At 40.1% G+C, this 16,802-nt stretch overlaps 1 protein-coding gene across 6 annotated transcripts in view; it reads left to right on the top strand.

The window, feature by feature from the left end:
• PLEKHA1 (pleckstrin homology domain containing A1) overlaps positions 1 to 16,188 on the top strand; it is a 51,381-nt gene extending 35,193 nt beyond the window's left edge. For 3 of the 6 annotated variants that reach the window (XM_084772327.1, XM_084772328.1, XM_084772329.1), the window contains exons 7-12: positions 3,182 to 3,325; positions 5,389 to 5,457; positions 7,751 to 7,815; positions 8,591 to 8,654; positions 11,510 to 11,599; positions 13,727 to 16,188. In XM_084772327.1, coding sequence (XP_084628453.1) covers positions 3,182 to 3,325; positions 5,389 to 5,457; positions 7,751 to 7,815; positions 8,591 to 8,654; positions 11,510 to 11,599; positions 13,727 to 14,041 — 747 coding nt within the window. In that variant the 3' untranslated portion in view covers positions 14,042 to 16,188. Of the gene's footprint in view, positions 1 to 3,181; positions 3,326 to 5,388; positions 5,458 to 7,750; positions 7,816 to 8,590; positions 8,655 to 11,509; positions 11,600 to 12,472; positions 12,621 to 13,726 lie in introns of all 6 variants that reach the window. The other 3 variants (XM_084772331.1, XM_084772330.1, XM_084772332.1) reach the window with 3 other exon arrangements.
• Positions 16,189 to 16,802: the final 614 nt, after the last annotated feature.

Raw genomic sequence — 16,802 nt, 5'->3', positions numbered from 1 at the left:
AGGAGTTATGTGTCAGGCTTAGTAGCTCATCTCACATGGGTCTTCAGAAGTTGTTCTGTTTCACAAGGCTCTTGGGATTTCCCATTTTATTTTATTTTATTTAACAATGTCATGATCAACATTCTTATATCTGAAGCTTTGGAGATAAACACTAGGGGCCTGTGCATACTAGGCAAGAGCCCTACCACTAAACTATGTCTTAGTTCTTTGTAAATTTTTGTTTATGACAGCATCTAAAAGAGTTACCCAAGCTGTCCTCAAATCCACTTTGTAGCCTTGAACCTTAACTTTTTCTGCCTCAGCTTCCAGGGCAGCTGAGGTTACATATGTACACCAAGATAAATTAGTTCTTGGAAGTAAAGTTGCTGGGTTAGAGTCTACAAATATGTGGGTAAATTTTTTATAACCTGTGTATTTTTGTGGTTGTTGTTTTTCCCCCAGAACCTGATGGCTGCAACTCTGGCTGGATTGTACCCTTAAAAAAAGTTCTGAAACACCTAGGTATTAGGAAAAGTAAATTAATGTACTTCTAAAAATGAACTTGAAACTTTGATATGAACTTTCTCATGTTGCTATTGAAAAAAATGCACTTTTAGTACAAATTAAAGTAGTATTAGTTGAGAAACCAAGAATTTGACATGATGGCTGTTGCCAGTGTTGGGTGTGCTCATTATTTTTGTGTCTCTTGATCTTAACAGACTTTGATGCTCTGCAGACTTTTAACATTGCAGCATACACCATCCTTTTCAAGTCTTTTGCCAGGGCAATGTGACTAGTGGGAAGAAATCGCATAACTTCAAGAAATTAGCTGTCAGCCGGGTTGTCGTGGTACACACCTTTAATCCCAGCACTTGGGAGGCAGAGGCAGGTGGATCTCTGTGAGTTCAAGGCCAGCCTGGTCTACAAAGCCAGTCCAGGACAGCCAGGGCAACACACACATAAACACATACACACACACACAAACCCCTGTCTTGAAAAACCAAAAAAAGAAAAGAAAAGAAATTAACTCTTGGGTATATTGTTCTATGTTTAGCAAAGGGTGTTTAATAACACTAATCTCTGCTCTAGGGGGAGTTTACAGTTTTTTTTGTTTTTTAATTTTATTTTACCAAAGTTAGATTTTTTTTAAAAATAAGGAAAAAGAGAAGCATGTGGGAGGATTGTTTTTTCTAAAAGTCATGATTTTAGCCTGCTGAACTTGTGATTGATAATTAGCCAGGCTGAGCCTTTTTCCATACCGTGGCTTATTGTTGGCTGTTGGTAGATAGTTGTGTTAAGACACTGGTTTGTGTTTTTGCCTGTGGCTATTGTGGAATTGATTCTATAGAAAATGCCATTTTAAAACATTTCAAAATGCTACTGTTTTATTATAATACAGAATTTAAAATTTCAAAGTAGCATTTAGACAATATAGAATCAAGAAAATGTTAAAAGTTTCATTGGGTCGATTAATTTATTCAATGTCTATTGGTAAATGTTAAGTGTTTAACTAGTGTTGACCTGTTCACGTGTAGAACAGGTTGAAAATTCCTCATGATATGCCTGACAATTGAGTCTTAATTGTTCTTTTGAGGCTTTGGAACTCTTAAAAATGTAACCAACTTATTTGTGGGGTTGTAGCGTGTAGATGCTGTAAATAGCCAGAAAGTCTTGGGCATGGTTACAGATTTGTCAGCACTGAGCTTTTAAAAAAAACTACAACGCTGAGTGGGTTGGTAGCATGGAGAACATCTGCAGGTCAAGGACTAGGCTTTCAGACTTGACACCAAACACATTGTCATAAAAGACTCATAATTGTACATCATCGGTATTTCAAATCCCCTGTTCAGAGGATGAATAGAAGCGATAGACTGGGAGAAAAAGTTGACAAGCTGCTTATCCAACAAAGGATTTTTATCTACAGAAAAATCTTTGAAAACCCAGTAATTAAGAAACCAAAAAGTCCTTAAAAAGTAGACAAAATACATAAACAGATATTTTAGCAAAACCAAAAAATGAAATGTGTACTAATAGGCAGTAGGAGAGATGGTCACCATCTATAGCCAGTAGAGAAAAATTTGAATTAAGAACTCAGTGAAATATCACACCTGAGCAGGGATGCTTGGGCTTCTCACCCATTGCTGGTAGAGGTGTAAATAAAACAGTTCAGCCACTCTAAAAACAAACTTGATGTGGTGGTTTTCTTGTTGTCATCTTTGAGTAACTTTGCAATTACTATCCAGCCTAGTGTGTGTTCTCCTAGACATGTATCCTAATGATACAGGTAATTGTGTTCACACAAAGACCTTACATGGATACTTATAATAGCTTCATTCCTAGTAGCCAGAAGCTGGAAATAATACACATCGTTAATTAGGTAAGTGGTCAGCAGGATGGTATGGTGGTACACCCATACGAATGGGAATAGCAGCACAGACAGTGGACTGCTGATGCTAGGACCCACCTGAATGCACCTTCAGAGAGTTATGCTCAGTTAATTTTTTTTTTTTTAATCTCAAAAGATACTTAGTGTGTGCTTCCATTTCTATTCACAAAATGTCAGAACAAACGAATGGCTGTGCAGGAGCACTGCTAGGGCATCACAGGCAGACCTGTGGCAGTGAGCAGCCCCTCGTGTTGAGTGCTGTACATCTGCCAACGTGTGTGATGCCATATGTGGACAGACAGCATATGTAACATTTGGAATCTGAATAAAGCTTATGGATGCTTGGTTTGAGTGATGCATCCTAGAAATATGCACTTTCCCTCTGGAAAGAACTTGGTTGAAGGGTACACAGGGCCTCTGGTACTTTATATAATTATTGTAAGTTCCTATGAATTGGTTTAAATTGTCTCGATATAAAAAGTTAGCCGCAAAGCTAGGCAAGGTGGCGCACACCTGTAATCCCAGCACTTGGGAAGCAGAGGCAGGCAGATCTCTGAATCTGCCAGAGAGAGTTCCAAGACAGCCAGGGCTACACAGAGAAACCTTGTCTTGGGGGGAAAAAAAGTTAGCCCCACTGCAAGAAAAAGCACCAGAGGCAGGAGTTTTACAGAACTATAGAATCAGAGGCTTGTGGTTTGATCAATGACAAGAAAGTTGTGATTAAGTGTCACAGACTTTAAGGTTTTTCTAAGATGACATTAAACCAAAGTATTTACACTTAAAGCAAGAAAAATTTTTTTTTCTGCTTCATTTTAGAAAGAAGAAGTAAATGAATGTGGTGAAAGTGTTGACAGAAACAATTTGAAACGGTCACAAAGCCATCTTCCTTACTTTGCTCCTAAGCCACCTCCTGACAGTGCAGTTATCAAAGCTGGGTATTGTGTGAAACAAGGGGCAGTGGTGAGTAGTAACCAAACCTGTGAAGTGGGGAAGGTGCGAGTGCCAGCAAGCTTGCAAGCCAAGTTGTGTGCTGCATTTTCTGAGAGTCCCAGAGTGGAGAGCAGCCTGCTGATGGGAAGGGTAGCGAGGGCTTGCTCCATGCTTATCACACAGCACAGTTACCTCCCTGGTCTTTGGGCAGCTGGGGAGGTTAATGCCTGTTTCCACCAACACTTAGTCTAAGTTTAGGTTTATGACAGAAAGGTTTGTTTTATCAGATTAAAAACCTTAGTTCGTGTATGTGTGTGCATGATGTGTGTGAGGGAGGGAGTGTGAGCGCAGTGTATGTGCTCTGAGATCAGAAGACAGCTTTGTGCGTCCTCTCCGTCCGCTTGCACTTGGATTCCAAGGCTCAGATTGAGGCAAGTGCCTTTACCTGCTGAGTCGTCTTCACCCCCAGAAAGAAAGTTCTTTTGTTCATGTCCCATACCTCGAAATGGTCAGGGGTAGCAGCTGTGGAGGAACGAGAGGGTGGCTGCTAGCTTTAAGGTTGGGCTACTTCATCTCTCAGGCTTTCAGTTTTCTTTTATGAGGAAGCTTTTAAAAATAAAACTGATGGTCTGTGGTTTTTGAAAGAGGTAAATGAGAGGGGCACAGCTTTTGGTGTCAGGTGCTAAGTAAACATCACTGGTGAGTCCATAGTCAGCTCAAGAAAGAGAGTCTACAAGACAAACACACTTACCAGTATTTTCCTTCCTTCCTTCCTTCCGTTTTGTCAAGATAGGGTTTTTCTGTGTAGCACTGGCTGTCCTAGAACTCCCTTTGTAGTTTAGGCTAGCCTTGAACTCAGAGATCTGCCTGCCTGCCTTCCAAGTGCTGGCATTAAAGGCATGTGCCACCAACATTTACCAGTATTTCTAAGGCTCCAGATATTTTTCTGCCATGTGCTTCAGTTCACATCTATAATCCTAGCATTTGGGAAGCTGAAAGAGATGATGGAAAATTCGAGGTTAGCTTGGGCTATAGAGCAAAATCTTGGTGTTTATTTAATCAGCTTTTAAAATTTTCTATATGAACTAAATCTTGAGACTTTCCAGAGAAGATAAAATTTAAGATTTGGAAACAAAAGGGAAAAATGTGAATAAAGAAACACTTTAAATTCTTCTGGTAATTCTGCTTGATTGTTCTCCACTTTCTGAGAGCTGGCCTATGAAAAACTCTTCCTGCCTGTTGGACCATTGGGCCCCAGGGAAAGGAAGCCGAGGCCAGAAGTTTAACCAAGGAAGGCTGTCTGTAGGTGGAGACTGTGAGGCTTAGTTGTAGGCCAGTTAGGCTTTTAACGACATTACCTTTATTCTTAAATCTAAAAAATAATTTACATATTTTTTCTTAATTTAAAAATATTTTTATGTGTATTTATTTTTATTTTATGTGTAAATGTGCTTACTTGAATGTACATTTATGTACCACGTGTATGCAGTTCTAGTGGAGGCCAGAAGAGGGCGCAGATTGTCCTGGAACTGAACTTAGAAACAGTCATGAGCTGCCATGTGGTTGCTTAGAATTGAGCCTGGGTCTTCTGGAAGAGCATTCTTAACTACTGAGCCATCTCTTCTATACTGTTGACAGATAATTTAGGGTGCTAAAAATTGATAGGAATGTTTGTATAAAAGTGTATTGAACACTTTCTGTATGGGTTTATTCTATTTTATATGTATTGCCTACCTGTTATATATGAAATACTTGAAAAAGGATTCATACATGTTGTAGATAGAGGAAACCCAATAGGTTAGTGGCATTTCCCATGCTGGTTTTTAACTTGTGGGCTGGGCTGGTAAGAAGGGAAGGGGATGATACCTATTTCTTTTCTAAATCCTGTAATACCAGAGTCATTCATAAACTCAGAGGCCGAGCCCATCATCCAAGGCCTGGTTAGCAGGGAGAGGCGCCATTTACCACCTCCTTCGGGGAGGGTGTGTTACTTCTGAGTACCTGGCATTTCTGATTGCGGGTTAATACTGGAACAATTAAAGAGGGATGAACATTTGACATTCTTTGAAGCTTCTGTCTGTGTTCTCTGGTAGATGAAAAACTGGAAGAGAAGATATTTTCAATTGGATGAAAACACAATAGGCTACTTCAAATCTGAACTGGTATGCAGTTAAATATGCTTTCAAATGCTTGGCAAGTTACACAGTAGATTGCATGCTTATTTGTTTTTTGAATGTTCTGGTTCCGATTTTGAGAGCACCTGTATTTCAGTCTCTTGGTTGTAATGCGTTTGCTTAGTCACATATTTCTTAAATGTGTTTTAAATAAAACTACCATATCTTCAAGGAAGCCTTCCATCTAAAATTATCAGCAGCCCCATACCTAACCCTCTCTCGGTTGGGCAAGGAAGAGGTGGTGTAGGAGATCATCTGAAAACCGTGTCCAGCCCTCTGCATGGCTGCCTTCTCTTCCTCGCTTTCTCTTAGCTTGTTTTCCCCATTTCAGAACAGCTTTTAAGTTGTTTCACTTGAGATATCTTTACAAAACTTTAAAAACAGTCCCCTCACCAGATCACGGATAGTGAGAGAACCAAAATATATTATGATGATAACGTATTACAGCTGTGTATCCATGTGCTCATATAGATACGAATAAAGGACTCAGTGGTGACTGAGTTCATTTAACTATAGTGAGGGACAAGATACCTAAGTATGCGTGAGACACCAATGTGAAACAAACACTAAGCTGTGCAGTGAAGGAGCCTGGCAGACACCACTTCCATCAGGCAGTCAAGGTCAGTGAACTTGAGCGGTGGTGAGAATGTTGAAACCACCGACCACCTGGCAGGATAGCATGAGAAAATCAGTGTCGTTTCTGTGCTGCTCCTGCTAAAGGTACATAGTGTAAGGTTAACCGCCAACTGACAGTAGTCACATCCAAGGGAGGGGACAGGCTGCAAAATAAAGTAACTGCTGAGATCTGCAGTATTCCACATTCCTTATTCTAGGGAGCAAGGAACTCTTCCATACTAAAGGAGAGAAAGAGGCAGCAAGCGAACTGTAAGACTTGCTGACTTTGATGGCTGTAACATGAGGACTTTAGGGCAGCTTAGCTAGAAGTGACTGTGCTCTTAGTCTTTTTGTGAATCCGTGATCATTTCAACATTCAAAGAAAGACAAGTGAGGGGAAATATCTGGTAGGAAAACAAACAGGAAATACAGACAGCTTACTCAGAAAGAAGCTGGGCTGAGTATGGAGGTAAGTGGCAGCATACATACTAGTGTATGACGGCCTTGGGTTAGAGCCTCAGCACTCCTAAGCAATAACAATAACTAAGATGGTCCTCAGAAGTACGTAATGACGCTCAGTGCCACTCAGGATTAGGGAAACACAGATGTGCACTGCACAGACAGCACTCACCAGTCACGAGGAGCCTGAGACTGGGTGAAAAGATCCTGACCTCAGAGAAAATAAGTGGAGAAGAAATAGTGTTTCTTCAGATTCCAGATTCATATGTACATATGTTAGGGGAAAAAAAAATCACCATTTGGCAGACAGTTATGCTAGTAATGATTTCAGGTAAGACTCCTCAATATTTGGTGAAAGTAGTGGGACATTTTGTTGGAAAATTGAGTACTGTATAGGCTCCAGGTGTCTCAGTACTGACCAGTATGAGTCATACCATCATGCACCTCATGGCAGAGGTGCCTGGTTTCCTCCCAGAAGCATGTGGCCTGCACATCAGGATGAGTAAACATCAGACAGACCCAAACTGAGATAAGACTGGGAAATAAATGGCTTGGATGTTTAACAGCCTTGCAAGATTGCAGAAGAGCAAGGAAGTAACTGTTCTGAAGTAAAGGAGAGTAGAGAAGGGACAGGGAAGCAAGTCTGTCGTAGACCGAACTTAGATGGAAAATACTTCAGCTTGTCTTCCGCCATGAAGGATACCATGGGGCAACTTGTAAGATCTGGATGTCCTATGGGTTGTGATCATACTTAAAGGATGCCAAGGCTCCAGCTCCTTAACTGTGCCATGATCTTGTAAAATTTATTTTAGAAGTCAAACACAAGTACCCAGTAGTATAGATGTGTCATGTCTTTAACTTGCCTGCAGATGTCCCTGAGCTGTGTCTTAGATCTGTGCACAGGCTTATAGCAAAGCTGGGCTTGCTGCCCAGTGCCATCTGTGTCAAGATGGCATTCCAAAAGAGGGAGTAGATCCCTTACTGGTCCTCAGGGTCCACCATGACCAAGTCTGCTGCTTAGGGACCCTCACTGAGACCAAAATCTGAGCCTCAGACAGCAGTGTGTATAAGGGTATAAAACTGCAGGTGTCCTGTTGCTGCAAGTTTCATAAGGCGAAGTTGTGTCTGAGATTGCTCTGAGTTTCAAGTAAGATAGCTAGCCTTTGAGATAAAGTGTGCTGTGTCTGTTTGCTTTTTTTTTTGCCAGGAAAAGGAACCTCTGCGGGTAATACCACTTAAAGAAGTTCATAAAGTCCAAGAGTGCAAGCAAAGGTGAGGACAGCACACTATGAAGAACAGTGCCTCCCCCATGCAGGAGCTTATACCATGTGCCTCTCTGTTCTTGTGTGGATTTTTAAAAAAGATTTTATTTATTATGTATACAGTGTTCTGTCTATATATATGCCACATGCCAGAAGAAGATACCCAGATCTCATTATAGATTGTTATGAGCCACCATGTGGTTGCTGAGAATTGAACTCAGTACATCTGAAAGAGCAGCCAGTGTTCTTAACCTCTGAGCCATCTCTCTAGCCCCTCTTGCTGTGGATTTTTAACTGTGGTTGACATACGCTGCCTTTTTTAAAAAAAAACTGTAATTTAATTTTTCATTTGAAAACTAAAAATTAGGAAACAACTCATTTGTAAACTGGCATTTCAGAAGTAGTTTGTTAATGCAAAGGAAAAATTATTACAAGCAATTTCTGTGATTTAGCAAATTGGGGCAGTTTTAGTATTCAAAGGTGCTGCTGAAGAAGTTGTCACAAGGAGTTGCATCAGCTGTGCCATGAGGAATTGAAGAATTGAATGAACTGTAAACACTTGGGCTCTAAAGTTGCTGTCTGAATCTTTTCTAAATGAGCTGTGTAAAGCATGTGAGTTGTAATGCAAAACTGGGAAATGATCATGTGGTTTTGTTAAATTAGTGTTTTCTTTCTAACACTTTATCTGTTGACACATACTTGACATACTTGGCATTGAGTAAACAACTGCAAGAGAAACTGTCAAACCGATTTACATACACCTGCATGATTGTTTTTCACAACAGTGACATAATGATGCGGGACAACCTGTTTGAAATTGTAACGACATCTCGAACTTTTTATGTGCAGGTAAGACTTACGTGGAGATTATAGATTCTCTTATAAGAAGTTAATAACATTTAGAGGTGAAATAAATATAAATAAAGCTTGCTGGTTTTAACAAATAATTTACCAGTTTATTAAAGGATGTCAGGTAGTGGGTTGGTGGTGGAGTATATGCTCAGAAATGGGAACGTTCAGTTATGAATTAGTGAGGTGGATCAAAGTCACATTTGGAAGAAAGGAAGTGCTGTCTTACATTTTAGCGGTGTGCCTTCAAATGTATTATCTTCTTGTGTTTTTCTTTAATATCATTTTTGGTAATTTTTCTAAAAAGGGAAGTATCAAGTATAAATGAAGTTATTGAAAAGAACATTTTTGTTTATGAGAATTAACACATTTCCTTCTTGCAGGAAAATGATGGTTTATAAAATACACATCCACATTCATTCACTGGTGCTTTTTTTTTTTTTAAATTTATTATGTATACAATGCTTTGCCTCCATGGACAACTAACTGCAGGCCAGAAGAGGGCATCAAATCACATTATAGATGGTTGTGAGCCACCATGTGGTTGCTAGGAATTGAACTCAGGACTCTGGAAGAGCAACCAGTGCTCTTAACAGCTGAGCCATCTTCCAGCTCCATTCACTGGTTCTTACAGCATACTAAATATTTAAAATCTTGCTTGTTTTCATATATGTCAGTATTCCTATGCCATTAAAACTTCTTTGGAAATTTCTGGGTCTGGTGGCACATGACAGGTGACTTGTGACTCCAAGGCCAGCACCAGGGCCGTATACTGAGATCCTGTCTTTAAAAAAAAAAAAAAAAAAGCTAGCTCTGCAAACATTTCAGAACTGCATCACACTTTTGGCTGGCTGGCTGCTCTGCAAGTTCTGTCCTTTTGTGACTAAACATTCATTTGCATAGTTTTCATACATTTACTGTGAAAATATGATCCGAAAAGCATCTGTGTGTACAGTTTAGCCTGAATTTCTGATTTCTCTGGGATGTTTCTATTTAGATTTAACCATCAGAACAGTCTATCTGTTTTGTCACATTGACTTGGATCATTGTGCTCCTGCTAGCATTGAATGAAGATATGCTCTGCCCTGTGTCTGTTCTGAGTTCTACCTTTTGAAAAATGTTCCTTGAAGTTACTGGCATTTGATAGATGCTAGGGGAGATGGCGTTAATGTCCTGTAGTGATGTGGCCCCTGCAGGCTGATCGCAGGACAGAACAGGCTCCACTTCCAAGATGAGCTGTGCAGCGCAAGCTGGCCTTGTTGGAGAAAAGGGCTGGGAGGGGAGAAATCTCTAAAGCATAGGAGAGTAGAGAGGAAGGAGTGACAGGAAATATGTTCAAAGTACATTGTGTGCACTTCACAAAGTAAGATATTGCTAAAACCCACAAAATTCAACATGCAGTATACAAAGTACATAGAAAAAGCATGGCCTAAAATTTTTGAAATAATTAGGGACAATTGTTTTGTCACAGTAAAGCATTTTTTTAAAAGACATTATTGGTTCAAAAACATTTTTTATTTTGCTTTTTTGGAAATTGTAGATTCTATCATCTAATTTTAGATGTACTTCTCAAGGGGTGAGAGGGGTTCTAACATGGCAGAAGTAAGAAGCTACGTATTGGCACCCTTCTCAGCCTCCTACTGTGGCCGTATAACTCTGAACACTCTGATCTCACAATATTTAAATTCACATTGCCCACTCCTTATCAAGTGAGTTTGACTACCAGTGTCTCTTTAATTCACTATCCTATTAGAAATTATTTCTAACATTAATATGTAAGAAGGTGCCAGAGTGGCTGTTAAAGTAGCGATTATACATGTAGCAAGTTCAGACTATAGCATTTGACAATGAACTAAGGGCTTCCTTTGGTTTCTTCCTCTTATTTCTAAAAGCATTCATTATCCACACTTAGTCATGTCTGAATTTAAACATGTAGTGGCTATCTTAATGTCTCCATATAGTGCTTTGCTCAGAAAAACCTAGGTTCAAAATAGTGCTCTGGAGCCAGGCATGGTACCAAACGCTTGAACTTCAACTGCTCAAAAGGCGGAAGCAGGAAGTTCAGGAGCAAGCTGGCTAAAGAGGGAACTGAAGGCCAGCCTGAGCAGTTTAGTGACTATCAGAACTAAAACACAAATTTTAAAATAAAACTCCCAGTAGCTGAGTGTTCTCCTTAATTGTGTGAGTGTGTTGATTCAGTTTCCCAGTAACTGAACATGCTATCTCTCTCTCTCTCTCTCTCTCTCTCTCTCTCTCTCTCTCTCTCTCTCTCTCTCTCTCACACACACACACACACACACACACACACACACACACACACACACACACACAGTGCTTTCAGGGAAAGATGGCTCAAGAGCACTTGCTGCTCTTGCCTAAGTTTAGCTCCCAGCATTCCTGTGAGGTAGCTCTCAACTGTCTTTAACAACAGCTCCCATGGACTCTAATGCCCTCTTTTGGCCTCTGTAACTGGAGACAGCTGGACCAGTGATTCATAAATTTACTGAACCCCGGTCTACAAGCAAGTACTCACACATGCACATACTTTTAAAAAGTATTTTGAAGCTGACTGTGGTGGTAATACCTTTAATTCCTGCACTCAGGAGGCAGAGACAGGAGAATGGCAGGCAGTTCTCAGGAGTTCCAGGACAGCCAGGGCTATACAAAGAAACCCTGGTCATGAAAAACAAACAAACATACATACATACATACAAAAGAAAGGTGGTTTGAAAACTTTTTAAAAGTATTTCCTTTGCATGTGTTTGCAGGTGACATTATATTACTAAGGTACAGAATTTATGGAGATAGAAGATGATTTTGAGAGAAAATTGACTGACATATCCTTTTTCCCTTAGGCTGATAGCCCTGAAGAGATGCACAGTTGGATTAAAGCAGTCTCTGGCGCCATTGTAGCACAGCGGGGACCTGGCAGATCAGCGCCTTCTGTAGGTTTCCTCCTCCTTGGGGAGACGCTGCATAGGGCCTGCACCCTTTGAAGTTTTCTTCCTCTCCCTCCCCTAATCCTTCAGTTTCTTCCTCTGTTGAGATTATTTGCATGTTGACTTTCATGCCAATTGGACTTGCAAAAATAATGCACCCTGATTCGGAGCTTCCGTGTAGTGTCACGTGTGCATAGCTTTCTGTGCACAGTGTGTTAATGCACAGGCTGGGCAGCTAAAGAACAGAGCCTTCTGTCCTTTGTTCTTGCAGTTAGGCTCTTGTCAGGAGGTCTAGGTGTAGACACTCTTGGTGTGGCACTGGCCTGACAATTCAAGGCACTTTCAGTTCTACCAAAACATGGGTTTGTGATGTCTTAGTTCCCCCTTTACTTGGCAATTTTCAGTTAAGATTATTTTTCCTTAGTGGTGTTGCAGTGTGCTGTGCCATAGCCTTTGTGAGATAGATTCTGTATCTACCTACATACCTTGTCCTTTCAGTATGTTTCCTGGTAGTAGTACTGTCTTTTACCAGTTTTCTGGGAGTGATAATGACAGATCAGTAGATAGTAGCCCACGTTTCCCATTCCGTAATCATTTATCACTATTCTAGTATTCCTTTAGGAATATCTAAGACGTCTCTTTCATGGGTGTTAGTTTTGTAACTGCCTGCATTTTGTGTGACTCAACAGTCAAGTATGAGACTCTCTGCAAAAACAGTGTCTGTTGGGAAGAGGGGAAGTTGGAGAAGGGTGTTTGTGTTCTGTGCTTTGTGGTGGGGGCAAATTGGACTGTCCAGCTGTGACTGTCAGCCGAATTCTCTCTTTTCCTCCCTCTCCCAATATAGGTTAACTCTAATCTTAGCTTTGCACTGTGTTCCAGATGCGGCAGGCCAGAAGGCTGTCGAACCCTTGTATACAGAGGTATACATCAAGAGCTGGTGAATGCAGCACGTATGTGGGCTCTCATGCAAATGTGCCTTCTTAGTAGAGGGCCTGGACTCGCTCCTCCTTACAGCTGATCATAGAAGGTTGAGTTAACCAGACTGCCTTTTGCAGTTGTCATCACTAACGCAAACTATTTTACTGTAGTCATTAGGCTGAATATGTATAGTAAAAAAAGACAAAAGCAACCGTACTAATGGAAGCTTCCAGAGCTTCAGAAACTAACTTACTGAATTGCTACAAGACTTTTGATTTCCATGTTTTATGTATTTTGAATTTTTTTTATACTACAACACTTGAAATGCACCTTTGTTCTAATCCAGGCAAATTTTTGCACATGTCCATGTTGGATTAATTATGTCACCAGAATTGCATGGTGCTTTATAGTTTTGGTGAAGTTTACCATGTAACAGGAGCCTGTAGTGCTTGCTAATTGTGGTGTGTTTTCAAAGCAGCCAATGTCATAAATGAGCATATGCTAGGAGCTGCGCAGCACACCACAGTGCCTTCAGATTTGTTTACAAGTATAACAACATCAGTATTTACAGCTGATCTTACTTCAGCAGTCTTAAAAGTGATTCAGTTGTGCCCTTTCTTACTTTTAACATCTTAAACCATATGAATGTGTGACTTACCCAAAATAAATAGAATTAAATTGGCTGCAGTTAGTTGCAGTGAAATTAATAGAAGCAAAAAACAAGTTATTAGACTACTAGACAAAATCATGTCTGAAAAGTCTTAATTTTTTGTTGATTAATCTGTGGCCTTTCATTTTTATGTCTTACATTTTACCTTTTTTAATACCTGGTATAATCCCCATAAGTCTTAAGTAAATGTTGGTAGAGTCTTCTTTCAACACAATTCAGTTGCAGTTGGAACACCGTATCTCATTTTAGGTTGGCAAGGCCTTCAGAGTGCCATAAGCTGCCAAATTCAGCTTTGGTGACAGAATAGTTTCTTAGTGGAATTGGTTGTTGGCTATCATTGCTGTGAACTCACCCCTAAAATGCACTGCTTTGGGAAGGAACGCGCACACTTATGCCGCATGGCTCATGCTTCTGCTTTGCGTGTGTGTATGTGTGGTGTGTGTGTGTGTGTTGTTTGTTTTTCAGAGAATCAAGTCTCACATTGAGTGTCTGACTAACTTTGCTGTTGGTAATTGGCTGCGTATGACCACCATTCCTCTTTCCAGGAGCATCCCGGCTGTCCTTCAGAATCCAAATACACTGTCCGTCCTGCCGGGGCAGCAGCAGCCACCTCACATTCCCCAGCCTCTCGCAGCCACTCTCTGGTCTCAAGCTATCCCATGGAGAAGCGAGGATTTTACGACTCTCTTGCCAAGGTCAAGCCAGGGAACTTCAAGGTCCAGACTGTCTCTGCAAGAGAACCAGCTTCCAAAGTGACTGCACAAGCTCTGCTCAGACCTCAAAGTAAAAATGGCCCTCAGGGAGAAGATGGTGAGCCAGTGGACTTAGATGACGCCAGCCTGCCAGTCAGTGATGTGTAAGGTTGGAGCGCATGGGCTGCCTGCCCTACTCATCCTGCAGTGTCTTTTATGAGGCTTCTAGCCAAAGATGGTAGAGGGTGAATAATTTCAGTGCATATATTATACTGCCTCTTGGGCGTACTCTGTAAGCTGGCAAGCAAAGAATCTAGGGAGTGGCCAAGTCAACATAATTTCTTTAAGAAAGGAAGAAAAAAGATACGTCTGTATCGACTGTCTGATGCTTTATATGTTTGGTATAAACGTGTGTGTGATTTTTTTTTTTTAACTAGTGACTTTGAAATTTTAAATAACAATTTAAAACATTAAAATTTCTTTTTAAAAATGCTAATATGACTCCCTATGAAATATTCAATATTTACACATTCTTATCAGCTAACATTATCAAGTGGGACATTGCCAGACATAAAATTCCTAAACTCATGATGTCTGTGGTGCTGCAAAATTTATATTGCGATGTGGACTATTTAGAAATTCTAACCATTTTTAATATTTTGGCTGTTTGGGTGAGTGGTAAATTTTGCATAGAAGATTAGATTAGTCTGTTGGTACAGGTGGGGGTTCAACAGGGGTAGCAAAAGTGAGAGATTAGAGCTCAGCTGTAGCTAAGGTTTTTTTTTTGTAGGGAAGGGACTTTTTTTTTTTTTTGAGACAGATTTTCTCTGTGTAGCTATGACTTTCCTAGAGCTCGCTCTGTGTCAATAAACTTCCCTTGAACTTGTGGTGATTTTCCTGCCTCTGTTACCTCCTAAATTATAGGCTATGTCACCAACATGCAGCCTGAGACACTCATTTTAAAGAGCTTAGGACTTGTGCCTACCAGTATTTTATTTCAGGAAAAATTATTTGGTTATAAATTTTGGGAAGATCTGATTTTTTTTTTTTAAATCAAAGTTTTGTAAATAGGTCTTATTTCTGATCGTGGGTCAGTGAAAGGATTCAGTTCCTGTGTGAAGTCATAACTGCCCTTAGTCATGAAGTTGTTGTGGCCACTACCTTCATCATTAATAACCTGTATTCAAGTGCCTGTGTCTTCTCATCTCAAAGTCTTACATGATTGGCTTTAAATGTTTGAATAAATTAATTTCCATAGCATAGTTTGATATGTTAAATAAGATAGCATTTAATGTCAGAGACACCATTGTTGGTGTTCTGCGACCTGTGCAATATTTATATCTTGAAAAGCAAACTGAGTATGCATTTAACTGTGGGGATATCATCAACGGAAGCACCTTTCTAAGGAGCCTGGTGTTGAGCAGTAGAATGGTTTGAGCAAGCGTTGCTTTGTGGCAAAGCTGCAAGTGTTTGCTTTCCCCAGGCTGCTGCTCCAGGGTGTTTTCAGTCTCACACTTTGGTTTTGGAGTCGTGAGTGCTAAGTGTTTTGTCTTTTTTTGTGTTCTAAGACTACTTGTTGAAGGATGAGAAACTTGCTACTGTGGTGGGGTCTGAGGGTTAAAATGCGCTATTTAGTTGCCCAGCACAAGAACGCACTGTTCACCTTTTGTATTCATAAGCTAATGTGTTAGAGTTCTATGCAGTTCTCTTTTGCACCTGCATTAGAAAACCGCAGGACGACAAGGTTTTTAAGCAGTCCCCACCCTTCTGCTGCCGTGTTCACGATCCAGGCTCTTTGGTCAGTTCCTTTTTCATGAACACACCTAGGAATCCTTGTACAGACACTTGGCAGTATTGATGAGCCTGGCGCTGTTTTCTTTGGTTCAGCCTCCACAGTACACATTCATTTTAGCATATTTTGGTATTGGTAATTTGATATATTTCATGGTGGTAAAATATTAGCTCTATTTTGGGACTTTTTATAGAATTACCTTTATTCAAAAGCATAGGAATATGTTCTTGTGACTGTCAGGTTCTCCTTATATTTATCTCAATTCTTTTGTAAGCTTATGGAAATTATTTAATTATTTTAAAGCATACTTTCTTGTAAATATGTCACATCTGAAGTGTCAACAGTTACTTTGAATACTGTAATATTTGCTTCATTTTTTTTTTCCTTGTGTATAATATATCTCCTTTCAGAACGGGAATGTGCCTCCTGGTGTTTACCGTTATACCTGCTATCTTTGTATGTCCAGTTGGTTGAACACTGTAATAACTTGAGAATAAACTGCTCAGAATTCATTTTCACTAAATTCTCTTTTTGTGTGGTTTAGCTCTCATGTGAACAAGTCAGTAAAATTGGTAAGGAACATTTTTGGTTAGTTCATTTGCTTACCTTTAAACAAATAAAGTTCCTACCAGGCGGTGGCGGCAGAGACACACCTTTAATCCTAGCACTCAGGAGGCAGGTGGATCATTGTGAGTTCGAGGCTAGCCTGGTCTACAGAGTGAGTCCAGGACAACTAGGGCTACACAGAGAAACCCTGTCTCAAAAAAGAAAAAAAGAAAGAGAAGAAAAATGTCAGATTCTTGAATTCTTGGGGTTTGTTTTTTGCCATTTGTTTGTTTTTTTGAAGACAGGGTCTCACTTTGTAGTCTTGGCTGGCCTGAAACTCACCATGTAGACCACGCTGACATTGAAATCACAGAGATCCTCCTGTCTCTGCGTCTCTTGATTGCTGGGATTATGAAAGTGTGTACCACCAGGTCCAGCAGATCCATGAATTCTTAAAGACAGCTTCATATGAAATTATACAAAGAAAATGTTTGTGTGTTTTAAAAGCTTGCTTATTATACTTAAACAAACAAACAAAGAGAACCCATGTTCAAATCATCTGAGCTGCATAGAGCTCTTGCTTATTGGTCA

The sequence above is a fragment of the Acomys minous genome (genome assembly GCF_964271855.1).
Source record: "Acomys minous genome assembly, chromosome: 2".
Taxonomy (NCBI): Eukaryota; Metazoa; Chordata; class Mammalia; order Rodentia; family Muridae; genus Acomys; species Acomys minous.
This window is presented reverse-complemented; position numbering and strand designations above follow the sequence as displayed.